The 19,629-nt window shown below is 37.4% G+C and overlaps 1 protein-coding gene across 3 annotated transcripts in view; it reads right to left on the minus strand.

Annotated features, from left to right (window-relative positions):
• The window catches only part of RAPGEF4 (Rap guanine nucleotide exchange factor 4), a 141,819-nt gene that overhangs the window by 62,359 nt on the left and 59,831 nt on the right, over nucleotides 1-19,629 (minus strand). For all 3 annotated transcript variants that reach the window (XM_005484068.4, XM_005484069.4, XM_014265054.3), the window contains 2 exons: nucleotides 15,147-15,219; nucleotides 14,023-14,087 (listed from right to left, as the gene is read on the minus strand). In XM_005484068.4, coding sequence (XP_005484125.2) covers nucleotides 14,023-14,087; nucleotides 15,147-15,219 — 138 coding nt within the window. The remainder of the gene's footprint in view (nucleotides 1-14,022; nucleotides 14,088-15,146; nucleotides 15,220-19,629) is intronic.

Genomic DNA, 19,629 nt, shown 5'->3' on the forward strand with positions numbered 1-19,629 from the left:
AACTCCATTGGTCCTATTTCCAGCTGCAGTGAAGAGTGTCTATGCAGACTGCACCAACCTCTGCTAGGGAACTACAGGGAAAACAATACCCTTATTGAATGCAAATTGCTGAACATGAGAGAAACAGCTGACCAAAGATCTCATCATAAAAACGTCCTTTGGAAGACATTTTTGTCAAAATTTGAAGGAAAATGTAATCAATATTGTAGGAGTTTCCCTGAGAATAGCCTGGTTGGTCAGAGCATGGTGCTAACAACATCAAGGTTGCAGGCCCGTCTCCATATGGGCCATTCACTTGGGAGTTGGACTTAATCATCCTGGTGGGTCCCTTCCAACACAGAATATTCTGTGTTCTGTGTCTATACTAACCCATACTGGATCTCTGGAGTAGCCATGTGTAGAATATGCTGATGTACTGACCAATGCTTGGTATCAGAAAACAATCTATGTGATGGCCTCTAACTCCCGAAGGCACATGGTCCATAAGAAACCTTGGCACACACTCCCGGCTGTGGGGACTTCTGATGGCTGGGACATGGAACCAGCACTGAGCTCTGGGTCCCAACCAGACTGTCATATTTAATCACAGAGCCAGTCACTGAATATTCTGTGTTGGAAGGGACCCTCAAGTATCATCAAGTCCAACTCTTAGATGAATGGCCCATACAAGGAGATTCACCACACCCTCTCAGAAAACAGAAAAAGTGGAAATAGAAATGCAGTCATCACTCCTATCATGTAAACAATTGTAAACAATTCATTCTCCTCTTCACTCTCCCCACAAACATATGCAACAGCTGGGAGAACCAGCCTGTGCTTCACAAGATAGCACTAGGAGTCAAAAAAGCAAACTACCTGCTCATATCTCCTAACTGGAAAAGTCCAAAACTGACAATGACTGACCTCATCCCAGGTCTGCAGGGAACTTCACAATTAACAAATACTTGGCAACTAACAAAGGACAAATTACCCCAAAAGATCACTTGTTTTAAAAGGACCAGTCTAGACAGTCTCAAATTGTACTACAAAAGGATCTTCAAGCCACCCATGCTCACAGAAGACAACTATTCTAATTTCTTAACAAACATCTGTAAACAGCAAAATGGGGAGAATGGCAAGGTACTAATGGCTGAACACATAATCACAGGATGCTTGCAAAATTAGGGAAGAAAATTATCAAATTGAAAAAATCTTCTGAGTTTCATAAAGCTATAGCACCTGTAATCTAAAAACTGATAATCTAACTACAAATTAAACCAAACAAAACAGCCTAGTAGAAATTGTCAGGGCCAGTGGTTAAAGAGAGCCCAGTTTTATTCTGGTTTTTTTGACTGCATGACCTTACACAAATCACCTAATCACAGTGGGTTTCATTTCTCTTTTTCTGGAGAGAGGAATACTAATAATTTCTACCTTTGTAAAATGCTTTGAATACTGTCAGCAAATGAGCTACTATCAAAATATTCAGAGTAATGATGACTGGTTTAAAATCTATGTTCTTTAAATGTAATACAATGTGAAGACTATGCTGTATTTTAAAATACATTCTAAAATTGCTTTTCTGTAGTAATCTACATTTTTTTAATAACATAAACAGGAAAATGTGTTCTTTAAATTCTCAATATTCAATGTAGCAAATTTATTTTAGGAAGTTAAACTGAATTCACATTATTAACACTTCTACAATGTTTCCTCGACAAACTATAAATATCCTTCCTTTTAACACAAAATGATTCAGCCATTACCAAAAATGACACTTCACTGTGAATGTCAAAGGGAAAAAGAATATTGAAACAGACTATGACCAGTGCACAAAGCCCCCCAGAACATGGCTAATGATGTCTTATTTTCCCGTCATTTTTCTACTTCCCTGCTACAATGAAACAGCTGCTATAACTACACTGCCTGCATTGAATGAAATGTCAGAAAATGCTAACTCTGCTGTGAGCATTCCCAATATTCTGAGAGAGGTGTGACTACAGTTATCATAACGAGTTTCAAGCCAGTGTTGTCAGGGTTTCTCTCTGCTCCTGCATTTCTTTAACCTACAAAAGAATAAAACATTTTTTTGTCTCTCATGCAAACTACTGGTTTCTTTGAGTCCATGGTTTTAAAAGTATGCTTACCTGAAACTGCTTACTTCTTTAGAAACAAGCTATAATGACAAAGACTTTAAAAGTACAATAAATATTAGGCAGCAAGGTTTCCAGTTTTTAAGGCCGGTCTCTCATTCATGCTCTAGGCACACAGCATCTATTCAAAAGACAAACTGAAGGGATGATAAAGACATTTCTAGATAACTTTTTAACTTTGGCAAGCATACCTTCAAGACTCCCAGAAGGTACTCTGTTTAGAAAACAAGATTGGATGGGCTCTCCTAGGTTTCAATTACATCCAGATGCCAGAAGTACCTTCTGAGGATGAGGTAGTGAAATTTTAGGTTAAGTGATTTCATGTAAAACATAAGGGCACCAAAACCTGGAGGTTTGAATTATGAGTGAAACTGTGAACCCATTAAAATTAGTGGCAAAATTCTTGACTTCAGTGTAGTCAAAACATTACCCAAGTGAGGCAAGAGGACTACTGCCTCCTGGGTGACAGCAGTTTATGTATTGTGTGATCCCCATTAGTCATTGCACCTCTGAGTGTCTCAACCTCTCCATGGTGAAATGGGCACAACACTGTCTACTCACAACTTCAGCAAATGATGGGAATAAGCAACTGAAAACACTGCTGAATGCTGCAACTGGAATCCTGGAAGTCTAGTGTCTACAAACTCATGCTGGGGAATTTAAAGTTATTTTAAACACAGAAAGGAAGAGTCATCAAAGTGAGACATTGAAGGGCTACCTCCTGAACTCCCTGGGGAGGTCAGCAACAAGGTAAAGCCTCTGGCAAGTGGGCAAGAGAAGTTAATTTAAACCTGTTTTGTGCTGCTTCTGGTGACTTCATGTTCCTTATTCTCCAAGTTCAGGACAGTGCATTGTGCCAAAGTACATGAAATGAAGAAACACTGAATGAGTGCAGCACATGAGCCTCAGAGTCCAGCTTCCCTATCTACTCCTCTTTCTTCTTCCTGTCATCTTCTTCAGAAATCATTTTTCTTTAAAAATAAAACTGAAAAGGAATAATCTAAGAACATCCACTACAACACCTTCTGGTGTCCTACTTCTCAGGAGATTTTTACTGATCTATATTGATGTTTTCCATCTACATGGAATATATTTCCTAAAAAGGTAAATGATTGTTTCTGCAGAATATGAAAATAACAGAGGAAAGAAATCCCAAAATGATTGCTTGATCAGAACACATTTTACAAAAAGCACAAACATTCTTCTTTCAGCCAGGTACTTCTCTACTTCAATGGTTTTAAGTCTTCTGTCATAAACATTAAAAAAACCCATCAAGCACTGGTTTAATTTACATATTTGTGTGTCAGTGGAAAAGATATGTATTCTGCTCTTGACAAATATCCACAAAACAACCTTCTTATCTTTCTTAAAACTTCTATTTCCCTTGATGTCTACAAAAAGCTTGTCAAAGTGGTGGGTGTTGATGTGCTAAACCATGCTACCTACCCTATCTAATCCAAGTTTCTCAGGCTGTGCAGGAGAAGAGTTTTTTTTTCATTTTGTGGTAAAATCCAATGGTGGTCTCACACATTTAACTAGCATGAAAAGAAACCATAACTGCTGTATTAGTTAATCATTCAGTGCTCTTTAGAGTGTCAGTAATTACATTGACTAAAAACATACAAAGGCATCTGGAATCAAATTATTGATCTGAACATGACAGATCAATATGCTGTTTTTCACATTAATTCCAAAGTGCATTAGGAATAATCAGTAAATAAAATACCAATATTGACTTAGTGTGCATCTGTGTTAACAGTAGATATTCTCTGATTAAACAACAGATGAGTAATACTTTTAATTCCTGTCAATTACAACAAAATATTATTTTAAATGGAAAATAGTAAATATTTAATACTTGCAAGTTTGTCTTCTCTCTTTCTAATTTTCTACAGTTTGCTGCTGCCTAACTTGCTACTATATAAACCAGGCCTGTTCACATTTTTTCTTAATTTTGAATTTATCTCATCTTCCCTGATTAACAAGTGAGAAACACATTTCTAAACATGCTCTGAGATGCTTCTGTTGCTAAATGAATCTTTATTGCAACTTGAGAAAAAAACTGGCTCCACAAATGCACACAGGACACAGCAGTAATTAACCCAAGATGGGTAAGGAGAGGCGAAATTACTCTACCTGACATTTTCCCCAGCTAACCACATCTCTTTACATCCCAATTCACCACAGCATGTTTCTGAAAGAGATGACCTCTTTTTACCTCTCTCAGTATGTAGCCCAAGCTGTGTAAATTCTGTGATGTCTGGCTTTTAGAGATATCACAGAACCAGCCCCATCCTTGTGAAAAGAAAAGCGCCTATTGTATGTATTTTGTAATTTATCCCCTTTCCCCCATTTCTCTTCAATGTTGGCACTGATTTTCATATTATTGCTAAAAGTATTGTTTTGTCTGTCAGAATTTAGCTGAAATTCTGTTCCTGCCATCTGTCAACAACTCATCCCCTTTCTAAACATAATCTCAAAATCTTATTTGGTTTAATTGACTCTTAAGTGACTCTTCGTGGGTTGTGTAAAGGATAACAACTGTTGCACCACATTAAGCAAATCATGAAAATGAAGATTCGGTGAGAAAATGCTGCTCTAGAGAAAGTTACTATAAAGAGTGAGAATGGACAGAGCAGTACTGGAGGTTTGTGAAGACATAATCATAATTCTCCTGCTAAGGTACTGACTTTTTCTCCATCCAGTTCATATTTAAGGTTATTAAACAAATAGGTTATAAATAATTTTGTTTACTAAGATGAAAACAAGTGTGTCTGAGAAATCCTAATTAAAAGCAGTGCATCAATCTGTATTGGAAAAAAAGCAGAGGTCTTTTTAAATTTTATTTTGGAGCCTAAATTAAATATTCTTTTGATTTCTTTACTATTCAACTCAGCTACATGTATTTGTATTTCCTCACTAACTGCTATCTTTAATTTTAAGACAGCTGCATCACTGATGATAAAGTACACAAAGATCAAACATGTTCACAGTCTTGTGCCAAGCCTTCTTTCAGGAGGAAATTCACAAAGAGAATAAATAATGAAAGTCATAAATCATAAATACCTCAACAGCACTTTATCCTTAACCTCACGGGTGCTAAGAGTCCCAGTTACATTTTCACCTCTGCTGTAGAGATGTGACATTTTTGCCTCTGCAATTCTGACTTGGAATGGCTCTCAATGAGCCCCACAAACTGGACACTTGTGGTGCTATTTGTGCGCAGCCAGCACAACAGGCTTCTGCTCTTGACTAGCTAACACAAGAAAAAGAAAAAAACCATTGAACAGCTTTTCCCCACTATTTATTAACCTCTCAAATTTTTGTCATCCATACACAAGAAAAAACGATGCTGCTAAATGATCAGATCAGACACATTGATTACTTCTTACTGGCTCAGAACTATAATTGACTTTGTGGAATACCAATTTCCAGCATGCATTGCAGGACAGGCAGTCAAAATGCTCTGTGAGAGACAAAATGAGTGACTAGAAAGAATCTGATTTTAAGATCACTGATCCAATTTTTCTGCCAAACTTGAGAAAATAATTACAAGATTCAAAAAAATTTCCTTTTGCTGTTTCAAATATAAGTGCCAAATGTGTTACTTGTATACGCTTGACTTGTCTGAAGACATGAACCTTGAAAGGGACTATCTTTTTTCTCAGTATAATTACCCACTCTTCCTGCCTTTCAACTGCAAGAGATAAATGGAGTACATGTGCATGTTTTTTAGGGGCTGGGACAGAATCTCAAAGAAAACACAGTCAAGAAGCAAGAGTCATCAAATGTGACTCCACAATACATATTCACAGAGCGCCCTTGGCAGCACTGGCGGAGAAGGTAGCAGGCTGTGCTCTCATACAAGTGGAACTGAGTGTGATGTTCCTGTGGAAAGATGGTCCCACACCTAATTCACAGTAATGACTACTTTACAATTGTAGTATTTTCTAGGAATTTCTGTTATTTTTTCCATTATTTAGGTTATTTATATAAACCACAACAGCAACACTCATTCAGCTAGGCAAGAGAAGTCTGAAAGGAAAAATGTCTCAAGCCAAACAGCCTTCCCTGTGCTACCCCAAGTACCTCCACAACCCTTTTGTAAGGTTAGTCAGATGGGTCAGTACTTGATTACACTAATGCACTGAAAGAGGTCAGCATGTGACTTAGATCCCCAACAAAATACAATTTTAACAGAGAATTACATATCACTTAGTTTTGCATATTTCTATTGATTTCTGAACTTCCTCCTTCACTTCCAGTGTATTTTAGGAATATCACACCAAGGACTGATCACAATAAGCTCCTATAAGAAAATTTATTAGAAACATACAAACAACCATGAATCTCATGCCTTATGATGTGCAAAGTAATCCAGCATATTGCTGTCTGACAGCCACTCTATTTTTTCTCTGACTGAAAGCTCTTTGTAGCAGAGGACTCCATCCCTGCTTTGCCTCAAAGCACCCAAAACAAACAACAATTTCATGGCTTTGGAATGGACAAAAACTGCAATAGAGTCTGAATAAAAATAAAAATAAAAATAAAAATAAAAATAAAAATAAAAATAAAAATAAAAATAAAAATAAAAATAAAAATAAAAATAAAAATAAAAATAAAAATAAAAATGAAGGGCAACATAAGTGGAGAGCATAAAAATAACAATGATTACACTTTAAGTGGGCTCTTCATTCAAAAAATACTGTGGAGATTAATATATATTAATATTCAGATGCAAAAGTCATGAATCTAAAAACTCATACAGGTTAGCTCAGGCATTGACTTGAGTATTTGGATTATTCTGCTGGTAACAGAGAAAGTCTCTCTCTTTCCCATACTGCTCATTTTTCAGCTTTTCACTCCTCCCTTATGATAAAACCCACACTATTCTGACTTGGATCTTGCAGGTAGTTTCACTGACTCAGAAAGCCATTGCAGCTCTCAAAGCTTTTCCAAGCTCAGTGTTCCACTCCTGAGTCAAGGGCAGTAGCTGCTTCTGCAATGTTTTACAGCGGTGACAGAAAAGGGGAGGCTTCCTCTTTAGGTGCTGACAATTCAACTGCACCATGTTATTGGACACTAGTCACTATTCTTCCCATTATTCATCTTCTTCCAAGAGATAAATGTAGCAATTGTTTACATTTTAAGACTGAAACATACCTACATATATTTAGTACTCTGACATTACTACTCTTAGAAAACAAGGATGAAATTTAAAATGGAATATTCCTTTAGGTCCTATAGCTTGAAAAATTCTGCCCTTTTTTCCAAAAAGTTTAATTCATCCACCAAGAGAAGTCTTGCCTCCATCTCTTACCATTCCCACTCTCATCATAGGCAATGCTATTTATCGTTAGAACCACCACAATGAAAACTCCTCAATGAAAGAAACAGACAGAACGACCAAAATTTTTTCATCCAAATTCATGAAAGAGCTTCAGGAATCCTTGAAATCAATTAAGCATGGACTGAAGAGAATTAAGTGATCTTGCCATGTACACAGGCAAACACACAGCAATCTGAACTAAGGATTTTCTTTCTCCACAGTGCCATGCTACTCGTTCCTGTATAGTACTAGATCAATGAGAACCACTCCCCACATCCCCAGGTTTCATACTGGGGTTACTCTGGCTAGTTCTGTATTGGTCTGCTCAGTCATATGATTAGGCACAGGCGGAAGAAACCATTTCCAGTACAAATTGTCATTAGGACCTCCAGAATTTGGGGTACACAACAAAACCATGAATCACAGATATTTCATAGGTTATCAGGGAGCTGATTGGTGTAAAAGAACATGGGGTGTTGCAAGCTTTCCTTTGAGGTACTGCTATTCACAAAGACACTCAGAAGGGAAGTCTACAGCTCTATATCAACTACTTGGCTGAAACTGGAGATATCCAACTTTCCCTGGCAGTTCTGCAACAATTTATGCTAAGTCTACTTAGGAAAGTCATCAGACTTACTGACAATTTTGTTTACATTAAAGAGCTCTGCTGACATATAAAGACCTTCACATTTTTCATGATGAAGTTCCTTACTAACATACAAAAAATGGATTTTTCACAGACTCCTACTCATCTCAAACTCCTGTCTTTGTATTTCCCCTGCCATAAGCTGTCATTGTGTGACTCATTGCCAGGGCCTATATGCAGAGCCTCTGCACTAGCCAAATTGCGAGAGGCTGTGATAATAATTGAACCCTAAACACTTTCACCTAGAGAAAAATGAAGAACTTGAACAGACTTCTAGGCAAATTACTTTTATATATGTGAAACGTGCCAAAATATCAGAGTAACCCTTAAAATTAATGGGTACAGTTAGGACTGCACAAAGACATTAGTCAGAAATATTTGCATGTAGTGCTTTCATGAAATCACGTCAACAACAGAAAACAAAAGGGATTTATTTTTTAATCCTATGCAAATATTGTATAGGAGAACTGTCCAGTGCAGAACCCAAGTGAGAACAGAAATTAATGCACATGTATCACTGGGCAGCTACATAACCCTCCACACAGAAAGTAAGTCACTCTTTAACACAGTTTTCATGTGTATGTTGGAGATAATACAACTTTCAAACAAACACCTTGCAATTGCACTTTGATAGAACAATACCTGCTTTCCTGCTCTCTCTCTCTTTTTTTATTTTTTGGCTCCCAATTTCATGAGCATGTGAAACATTTCCCTTAGAATTCTGCTAATGCTCTATCAAAATCCGCATTTAACAATACACTGAATAGCTCAATAGGCTTTCCCTTTGACAATGGTCATCCAGGAAAAGTAAACTGAAATATAGGGAAATCAGAAGCAAAATGATTGTGTTTATTTCTAGAAAATATTGAAATTGCAATACTTTGAGGATTAACTCTTGATTATGGCCTTCTCTGTCCACTCTAAGATCTTTACGATATAATTGAACTAAATGCATTAAGAATTAATAAAAAAAATACTGTTTTCACAATCACCCCCATTATTTAAATACATGAAAATTAACATGGTACCTATATCTTATTGAAAATTCAGTAAAGGAAAGGAATCTCTATTTTACCACATCATATTAGCCAGGAAAGAAGACAGATGAAAAGGTGACTTTCACAGATTTATTGCAGCACAATCTATAGGAGCAATAGCATACAAAATACCTTAAAATAAATCACTTCCAATAAGCTTCTAGTCTAGAGGATTTGGAGACATTTCATGAAAAACATAAAGGGGATTTTTCAACCTGTAAGTTTCACAAACTCAATCCGTTTGTTTTTCAAATATTACTTCGTGCACAAGGGGGAGCTCCTGCAACTCTATATCACAATAAAAACCTGCAGACAATATAGGGAACATAAAGGAAATACAGCATGAAAGATTTCAGAAAAGAATACATATTCTTCACCCAGTAGCAACAATTACTGTATGAATTTGCACTTTATCTGCTTTTGTCTTCTGTGTTCAGCATGGACTCCTCAGTACAAAGGAGATGAAAAGCATTTCCCCCTTAAAGGATGTATGCTCTCAATGAAGAGGGAGCAAACTCAGCTATGTTTTAAACAGTCACTGAGGTGAAGCTGTACAAAAAGAAAGGTAGCATGGTTTTTGAGGTAAGGTGTTGTTTTAATGCAGTGTGTCACAGCAAAAATGTATGGGAGCAGGTAATCAAAGTCTCTACTGTAACAAACACAGGTAAGAGCACTTCATTAACACTGCTCAGTCAGCCCCCATTCTTGAAATACTCTGCTTTTGAGCATTTAATTTTTTAGCCTTCCTTTCAAGCAGAATTTTGTGTGGCATCTTAAGGATGTAGGGGTTCTTTCAGCAAACTGCAATATCAAGATTCCGTTAGGGAAAAGAATATAAAACTTCATCTTGGATCATTAGCAATTTTTTACTATCTACTACTTGAATAAATAACTTACAAATCATAAATTTCACTTCTTTCTGTATATCATTTCTACGCTTTCAGGCATCCACAATTTCCAAAGGAGTTTAAGACATTTGCTGATAGCAAAAAATTGCATTCAGCACCACAATCCACAAGAGAGTGGAGATTCATGCTCTCAGTGGGGCTGTGCCCTCTGTCCTTATCCACATTAGTTCCTTTATCTCCACAACTCATTCCTCCAGCACCTTCTTCTTTCAAACTGCCTTATATCTCCAGAGCAGATGGGCTACTTCTTGTTCCTACTTGGGTACCAGTAACGGGTCTAAAAGAACAGGGGACACAACTCTGGCTCTCAATCAGTGTCTGACTTTGTAACAGTCAAATACTGCTCCAGCAACTAAAAGAAGTCCTGGAGAGAAACCCCACATGGGTAGACACTGAGACAGGAAAGCCCAAGCAACCCAGCAGCAAACACAAGTGTGGGAATTCTGTGCATGAAACGCCCACAGCCTGAGTGCACAAGTTTGCAGTGACACTGCACCAAGCCTCTGGTGAGCCAGTTTCAACTGACATTTTTCAATGTTTAACAATATGGTTATTTTCTAGGGGCTCACAAATGGTACTCCTTACCCCATGAACAAGCCCCAAAAGCCAAGCTTCTAGTCCAAAGGACAGGATTCCCAGTGGGTAACTGGAAAAAGCTATTTAGTTTGTGCTATGTATTTTCTTCCAGCTCAATGTCAGACAGGTTTGACCCATTTCAATTTAAAAATCAGCCAGGAGCATACTCTCAGCATGGTGAATTCATGGTGAATATACAGTGAAAAAGTGGCCAAATTGTAAGAAGAGAGTCCTGTAGTGGGAAGCATCATGCAACCCTGCTGCCAGCTCTGCTGGTAATATATGGAAGCAGGACCACTAACTATTCTGTCTGCATGCTGGAACCAGGCCTCCCCTGTGTTCTAAGTACTCTTCTGTATCTTTTCCAAAAACGTATTTGAAATTATTATTGATTTTGTAATTTTGTCTTTAGGGTTGCATTCATCTCACATATGCAACTCTACCCCATGGGAATTTTCAAAAACTAGAGTGAGAGAGCCCAGTCTGTCCTAGTTAAAAAGACTGATGCTCTGTCATTTTCCCTTATGTAAGACAGCATTAAATTGACTTTGTTTCCATTCCCCAAAATATAACTAGGGACAGTAATATACTCCCTCTCAGTATTTTATGCTCAATTTAACTGCTATATTGCATTAAATGATGTGCAATAATGTAACCCCAAATGCAAATGAATTCACATTTGGTAAAAAGAATCTCTTTGTTGCTTTCTCCTAATAGAATTTTTTTGTAGATTTTAATGAACTAGAAAAACCAAACATCCCCATATGGTGAGAAAATTCCAAAGCATGTATTAAAAGAAAAATCTTATGTTACTCATCAAATACTAATAGATGTGACAGGAGAAAAAAATTAAGCTATGAAGATGAAACTCAAATAATTAGCAATTATGGAAAAACATCTATTAGAGTACTTGTAAAAGACTCACCACAGGCTAAAAAAGAAAAACATGCATTTCATATTTCCAGAGTGGAATACATTAGGTTTCATCTGAAGCAAATTATTTACAGTTATAAACTTCCCTGGAAAATGAAAACAACACATACACACTTTGAAATAAATGCATCATGATCAGAAGCATTGAAGATGTTCTCTCTTTCTGCCTAAGAGTGCAATGTCTTTTTACCATATGAAAGATTTTGAGGAACTTTCTCTAGAAGTCAGAAGGTTCCTCGTTCAGTCCTTTTTTGAACACTACAGAGTAGCCTACAGGCCTCTCTGAGCTGTATTTGCTGCCTGCCTCACAGGTACATTCTGGCCATCTAAAGCAGTCTAAAGATGTCCTGAAAGCATTTCTCTTCCCCTGGATGAATGCCCTTCCCTGATGCACTAGCCATTTTGGGAGTCATGCATCATACATCATGCTAAAAATAAGCAAAATATGCAACATCTAGAAATACAGCACTGTTTTCCGGTATCTTGATTTTTTGTTTTGAAAAGCTGGCAACAACTCTGGGAATTTGGCCCTGGAATTCCAGTAACTCCCTGATGGTTCGCCAGACTGCAGGGCATGAAGGGCGACAGACATTTTATGTAAGCACTGTAACAGTTGCACAGTTTAGAACTGCAGGAATGAGTTTTGCATACAGTAAACAAAATACTCACATATTTACCTCTGCTGCATTTACCTTTCACTGAACACAATTAAAGTGAGCTGTGATCATATGGAGAAAACTAAGACCTAGAATTCATGGACCATTTCTATGCTGCGCAGCTTCTTCTGCCACATTTGCTATGGGACTGTCTGAGCGCCTCCAGGATGAAACAAGGTGACATGAATTTGTCACGTATTTACTCACTCAGCTTCTCTCCAGAGAAACATGTACAGTGTGGGAGGGAGAAGGATGTCTGTTTTATACATGGCTTGAAAAGAAAGATAATATGGTTTGCAAAGGACTTTGTTCTTGTAAAAGTCACTGAGCAGTTTGAGCCTGCCCTAGCCAAGCTCTGTCTCCTACCCAAGAAATTATTTTGTACAGGAAGAGCCCTGTTGTGCTAGAAAAGCCCAGCTATTGGCAAAAGTATAAATCATTAAATTTTGCCCAATTTATAAAATACTTTGTACCTGAAAGCGTTTACCACCTCAGCTGAGCATCACTTCCCATTACTGGGGGGATATTATCTTCTAGGGGAGACAGATGTTTTTATCTTTTTACCTTTACCTGTTACTTCTATCTGCTTCAGAAAACACACAAACATCTTTTAGTTTGAATTTTCCACCTGGTGCTTTGCTTGGGAAATCCAGCAAGATCCCTGACCTGACTTAATTCCAAGTGTACCACTGAAATGCCAATAACCTAAAGAGGCACTTAGACATAATTCATAACTGTTACATAAAATTCTTACAGAATCCAAGGTGCTAAGTATCTAAGAACAATTACTCAATTCATGGAAAAATATTTATGTTCCTACAGGATAAGGTTGTGTCCAGAACTAGTACAGCTAGTGAATAAGGCTCTAGGAAAAGGAACTGCATACTGTTACATGTATACATTAAATAAAAGCTAAATGTGACAATTAAAAAAGGTCAGTACTCTTGAGGAAGCAAGACAGACAGACAGGGAGAGGTGGAAGTAGCTATTTTTGCATTAAGGAAACACATAAAATATTCCTTGTCTTCATCTGCTGCTGTCAAGAGATGCTTTTTGTGCAACAAAAATACCTTTAACCTTTTAAAGACATCACACAAATGCATCCAATTAAACTCCCATGTCTAGAAAGAGGGCAACCTAGCATCTGTTTATTACTCCAACTTTTCTATTCCTGCCCTACAGAAATTCTAGAAGTTATCAATCTTTACAGCAATGCCTGACACTATTTCTTCCCAGTATTAATCTATATATATACTCTATCCCACTATTGAAACTGGCACAGAAATATTCATGAGTTCTTTCATGTGGGTCCTCATCTAGAGAGGCTGAAGGCAAAGAACTATTTTACAAAGGAGAGCTGGGATGTAAAGCTGCCCTCTGAACATAGGAGAAAATTCACCCTGAGCAAAGGGCCAGAACAATGCCTATGCATCAGTTCAGACTCAGGTACACCTTAGAATAGGATTTAATAATGAATTTTACGATCCACTGGTTATCCACTGGGTCCTGTCATAGCACTGCTTTTCTTCCTTATCCTCAGCACCCTTCCAACAAAAGCCAAGAAACCATACTGTAACACAAACTTGGGTAGCAGTACACTTTGTAATAATCCTGAACCAGCTGCTTTCTTCAGTTAAATGATATAACATCTAAGGCATTCTTATAATTTGTATACTGTTCTCAAATGCATCAACCACATGCTTGCATTTGCACTCAGTTATTTTCAATAGAATGCTGAATACTTTTACATTTTTCATAACCAAATTCTACCCCTCAAAAAAAGAAATCACAAAATTGTGATTTACCTTATTACAGTTTTTAGAAACTTGGCAAAGAGCACTGTTTGACATACTGTCTTTATCTGGCATTCCTAAAAAAAGAACACAGAAAATAAATACATACTGTACATTTTTTGAGTGACAGTGAAAATATTTATTAGTAGAACAGCAAATTTGAGGCTTCAATACTTTGATAACACACACATTAATCTGCAATTTTTAAAGAGCAAAACATTTATTTAGAAAAAAATTTCTTGTACTGAACGCAAAAAAGACAAAAAGCTAACTTCGGTCAAAAATTTTAAACACCTTGTTCAGCACAGTTCTTTTTCAAAATTTAGTATCTGAAGCATGTATACAGGAGTTATTTATGCTTTTTCATTTAACATTATCTGTGTCTCAGTACCTGGCAGTCAAATGTGACACTGAGCTTGCACTAATCAGCATAACTATGCTATTCTATACTATTATCCTGCAAAGAAAACATATTGAACATCTAACATAGGAGATAGAATTTGCAGATGCAATTGCTAGCCATCAGATATTGTCCTGCCTGGCATCCAGAGAATCCTTGGCAAATAAATATAAGTGCTTTGATTTACATAAGTGATAAATTCCAAAGGCTGCCCTTGGATTCATGTCTTACATCACTCTCCCACAGCTTGACACGTTCTCATGAGGCAGAGACATACCCAAAATTATTTAGCTAGGTAATAAAGATAAGAGAGCAGCATGTTTACTGCAAGCTTAAGCACTAACCTGGATTCTCCAGCAAGTTGTGTAGCCCATCCTAACTAAGAAAAATTGAGACAGTTTGTTATATTTACTGCAGGACTCATGGGCATGTTCCATGGTTCATGTAACCCAAGTAGTAAAATGCGTCATGACATCGTCCAGTATGTTTTCATCAACAGGCCTGGGTCACAGTGCAGATTTTGGTGCAGCTCTGAGTACACTTGTACACAGCTGGGAAGGCAGTTGGGCAGGTTCCAAAGTGTCTTCCACTACATGCAGTATTAATGCAGTTGTAATACCAAATGGAATTAAATTTTTAAAGTGCAATACCCAAACCTGGAGAATCTCCATCTTCCCCTTTATTTCCTTTTCTCATTTGCTTGCCCACCACCTCATATCTAATCTCTCATACTTACTGTCATTGTTGGAGCCAGTTTCCATAACACCATAAGGAGGAGTGAGAAGTCCAGACATATACTGTCGATATTTCTGAAAGACAGCAACGGCACACTCAGTCAGGTACAAATGTAAAAAGCCCTTCAAGGAATATGTGCTATTTATTCTTGTGTGTCCTGCCTTGTGCTTCTCACACACACGAGATATGAGACAATCAAACATGTCTTTACCCTTAACACTACAAGGTCTGCTTTCTTGACTGGAGTACACACTGCTGTTATTTCAAAGTTGTGCTAAAACAGTTCCCTCTTTCATCCTCCCCAAAGCACGACTTTAAGGTTTCTAATAAATCAGTGTTTTACTTAGCTGTGTGATTTCCCATAGATTGTTTTAAAGCTCATTTCAAGTTACACTACCTATCTGAATCCAAGCTAGAAAGCTTCTTTATTATAGGAATGGAGACGAGCTAAAGATTCATAAAAATCATGTACACCAACAGTTTTGGTGTCAGATTTGGAATATACAGGATGTAGAGTGAAAACTCTAAACATTTAAACCCAAGACACTAAGTTTGGTATTCAGAAACTACAAGGCTATGAAACACACAGACCTCACACCTCATATTATGAATATCCTCACACAAAAAATTAGCAGCTGAAACTTTGTTACTGTAAAAATAACATCCCTTATACCACCATAAGCTATGTAATTGTAACTGATGTCAGCAACTGGTATTTTTCTTCAGTGAATGCTGATGACATGATCAGTAAGGTTCAAAACTCTGTCTAAGGCTTAAGAAATTCACAGAAGCAACAAAAATAACACCAAAGGAAAAAAATTGTCCTTTTATCAAATACAAATCATTCGTCAATTAAGAAACACATTTTTGTTTCAAATCACACTATGTTACTGTCATGATTAAGGATAAACAATTATAATTCCCCTTTGGAACTGCCAGAAAATATGCTTGTGCAATAGGGATTCTGATGTTCAGCATAAATAAAATTCTTCATACAGTCTTTTTGGTGTGCAGTGAGCTCAACATGAACAATCAACCAGCTGAAATCCGTGCAGGTTTCAACTAAGCACACACAATAATTGAGACAGTGCAATTTTAGTGCAATAGTGCAATTTTAATTTAAAAGTTTTATCCTTTGCTCTATGGAGATGTTTGGATGTATTCATTTTTAAAATGTTGCCTGTTGAATTTTAACAATGGTTGAATTATCCTTCATACATTTATTTTTCTTGGAAATGGAAATGAAAATATCATTAATTCTAGCACTAAAGACTGAAAGTCTTGCATTCTAAATAATAACAAAAGCTACAAAGATTACATTAATCTTAATAATCCAATCCTATTTTTAGACGTGCTATTACATCCTAAAGCTTAGTAACATATTATTTAAATCTCACCCATAATCCAGCTGAATACTCATAAAAGCAAATCTATGCTATATCCCTGGTCAGTCACACAAAACAAATGCTATTTCATTTGAGGATAAAACTCTCCTATTTTCTTTCTCAAACCATTCAGTTTCCATATTCTGCATCCAGACCCATGCCTGAACTCAATGATAAGAAGTAATTATTTTCTCAGTTCAACTAGTAAATCACACACATAACCAAGGGAAAAAGTACTTTTTGTTGGCGAAAAGAAAAAAAAAACCAAAACAAGAAAACAAAAACCAAAACATAACCAAAAGTGTTTCTTTTTCATCATCATTTAGCTGATAATAATTTCTTTGTTCTGTTTTTCACAAAATAGTATTTTCCCAGAAATACATTACTAGTCCACATAAGTATAAGGAGCTTATACTGTGGGAAGAGAGTAGTTTTTACTTTTATTTCCTATATCATATCCACAGCCATCATACACTGCATGGCATTTTTTTTCTGATTAATTCGCTGATATTTTTCCTGATTATTCTTCTTATGAGACACAACATAGAACATAGCATACAATTTCCAAAAAATATGAGAGCCCATCTTTAGAAAAAAACCCTACAGGTAGAGTAAGCCAGAATTAGATACATAACATTAGAGGAGGCATCTAATCCCATTCAGGCACAACTCATGCTCAGGACACCAAAGTTCACAGGAGCAGACTCCCGATACATAACGCAGGAATTCGGTATCGCTCCCAATGATGTCCCCTCTGTCACCTCCTGCAGGAGGGTCCCACCCTGCCCTGGCACCAGTCCCCTTGTGAGTCTGATACAGCAAACCCTGTGAGCAGTGCTGCCTGTGAAGGAGCTCAAGCAGCATTACCAGAAGAAATAATTCAAGGCATGCCCTCAGAAAGCTCAGTTGTTCATACTCCTCCAGGGCACCTCCGCAAAAATGAAACTTTCTTCTATATCTGGGTATCTCTGGAGGAAGGGCTGATACAACTGCCTACACATGGTCTCTCATGAGGATATCTCCGTGGGTGTGGGCTGACATAAAAGGTATCATTTATGCCTAAACTTGTGTCACCACATCAGCCAAATTAAATGTCAAGGGAAACTTATTTCGAGGAGTCAGGGAAACACTGTTTGCTGGGAAACCTAAGCATGCAAAGACAGACCTAAGTAATTGCACAAAGATTTGCCAGTATCAGATGGAATAATAAAGTTCCAGGCATGAGATCAGTGAAAGCTGAGATAATGAGACCTATCTTGTTACCATATTGTCTATAAATGAAAATAAAATTCAGTAAATAAAACTATATTCATAGGTGGCATTTAAAATCATCCTGAAGATTAAGAGACAAGATATTTACAAAAGGCTTTTGAAAATATATTTCACAGGTAGTATGAAGTCTGGAAAGGCTTTCCTTATGAAAGACAGGAACAATTATCAAATCATCATACACTTGTTTATTACCAGAAGTCTTCAAGTTTTGTAAATCCAACATGACAGCAGTTTTTAAAGCTACATTCAATGACCTATTCACTCTGTCTTCAGATTTCTACCAATTTATAAACTCTATCATGCAACAGCTGAAATAACAGACAATTCCTACATCTAATCTGACAGCATGAGTAATAAAGACAGAATTATTTTTGCAGTTGCTGACTGCCTCATACCCATGCAGTGGTGAAAATTAACACGTTTTGACCTTTTCAGCCACTGCTATGGCCTAAAGCAAAGAAGACTGGTGACAAGAAACAGTTGGGGAGAGAAGAAAAGGAAGAAACAGAATCACCCACTTGCCCTGCTGGGAAGGTGCTGTGAGGGAATGGTTTCTGAGGCCACTCGCTGTCAGGTTTCTGAGTGTGTTTCTTTGCATGCTCAAATTAAGGCTTTATTTGTAGTTGGCTGCAGTTTGTCTCGTAGGCTTTCATGAGTACAATAGGTTTTCTTCAACCCAGCGAACATAATTAGGTATATTTTTATACGCTAACGTTTAGAAAGGCAATTACTATAATTGCGATGCAAGCCATCTCTAAATTCCTGAAAAACACTTCTAGCATACCCAAGATATATAAAATATGTCTTTGGTCTTTGTGGTTAGTCCTTTCTCTTCTGCTGCTAATAGTGAAGAGGAATACCTGTTTACAAACATTCCAGAATAAGCCAGGTACATGCAAAGAATATAGATGAGCCTTTGTTATCCATGTTCACTGTGTAGCAAAACCCCAGGCACTCTAACAGGAAAGACACAGGACTGATGAAGGGAAAAGCCCCCGGGTATAAAGATTAAACAAAGCAAATACTCCCCAAGGGCAGCAGTTCTGCAGTTGGCCAATAAGGGCTGTGCAGTAAGGACAGAGGCAGCGATGGTCTGTAGCACTAGGAACTCGGGCTTCTGATGCTTCCCCACACCATGGTCAATCTACAGATCCAAGGAATCTGTGGCCAGATACTAGAAATTAAGTTTCTTGTACTGGGGACAGTTTTGTAGCCCTCAAAAGGTGCTTGGTTCAATACATGATCTTTCTTTTTCCTTCTTTCTCCTCTAGTCACAATCTCAATCACAGTGTGATTTTTTACCATTTCTACTGCCTCCTTTTCCGTCTACCCCTAACTTTGAACAGAGAAGGTGACAAAGCAAAGCCTGCCTAACTTGCAAACTTGGGAGTAACACAAAACAATTAATTTCGGATATAGAAGTCCTAAGCCAAACATCAAGGTGACCTTTCCATGCATTTTTCAAAACCTTGTCTAATTATTTCATCAGATGCTCTTATTGTGACTATTGCCTGAGGTCTGCAAAACTCCTGTACTAGCTGTCAATACTTCTGCAATGGTTTCTCTTGGGGAATATATGCTGTAGCTTGACAATGTAAGCCAGCTTCTCTGTTTTCTTTTGAAAATAAATAATTGATCACTGATGCTCTCAGTACAACTCTATTCTTCCTCTAAGCTGGCAGTGAACCACGTCCCTCATGAGCATTACTCACAAGGGCATGCCACTCCCGTGGTGCACTGATTCTCCTCTTTTCTCCAGAACAAGGAGGAGAGAAGCCCCTGACAGAAAGAGCCCATGAAGATTGTTGGGCCTTCTTTTAACTCATC

The sequence above is a fragment of the Zonotrichia albicollis genome, chromosome 10 (assembly GCF_047830755.1).
Source record: "Zonotrichia albicollis isolate bZonAlb1 chromosome 10, bZonAlb1.hap1, whole genome shotgun sequence".
Taxonomy (NCBI): Eukaryota; Metazoa; Chordata; class Aves; order Passeriformes; family Passerellidae; genus Zonotrichia; species Zonotrichia albicollis.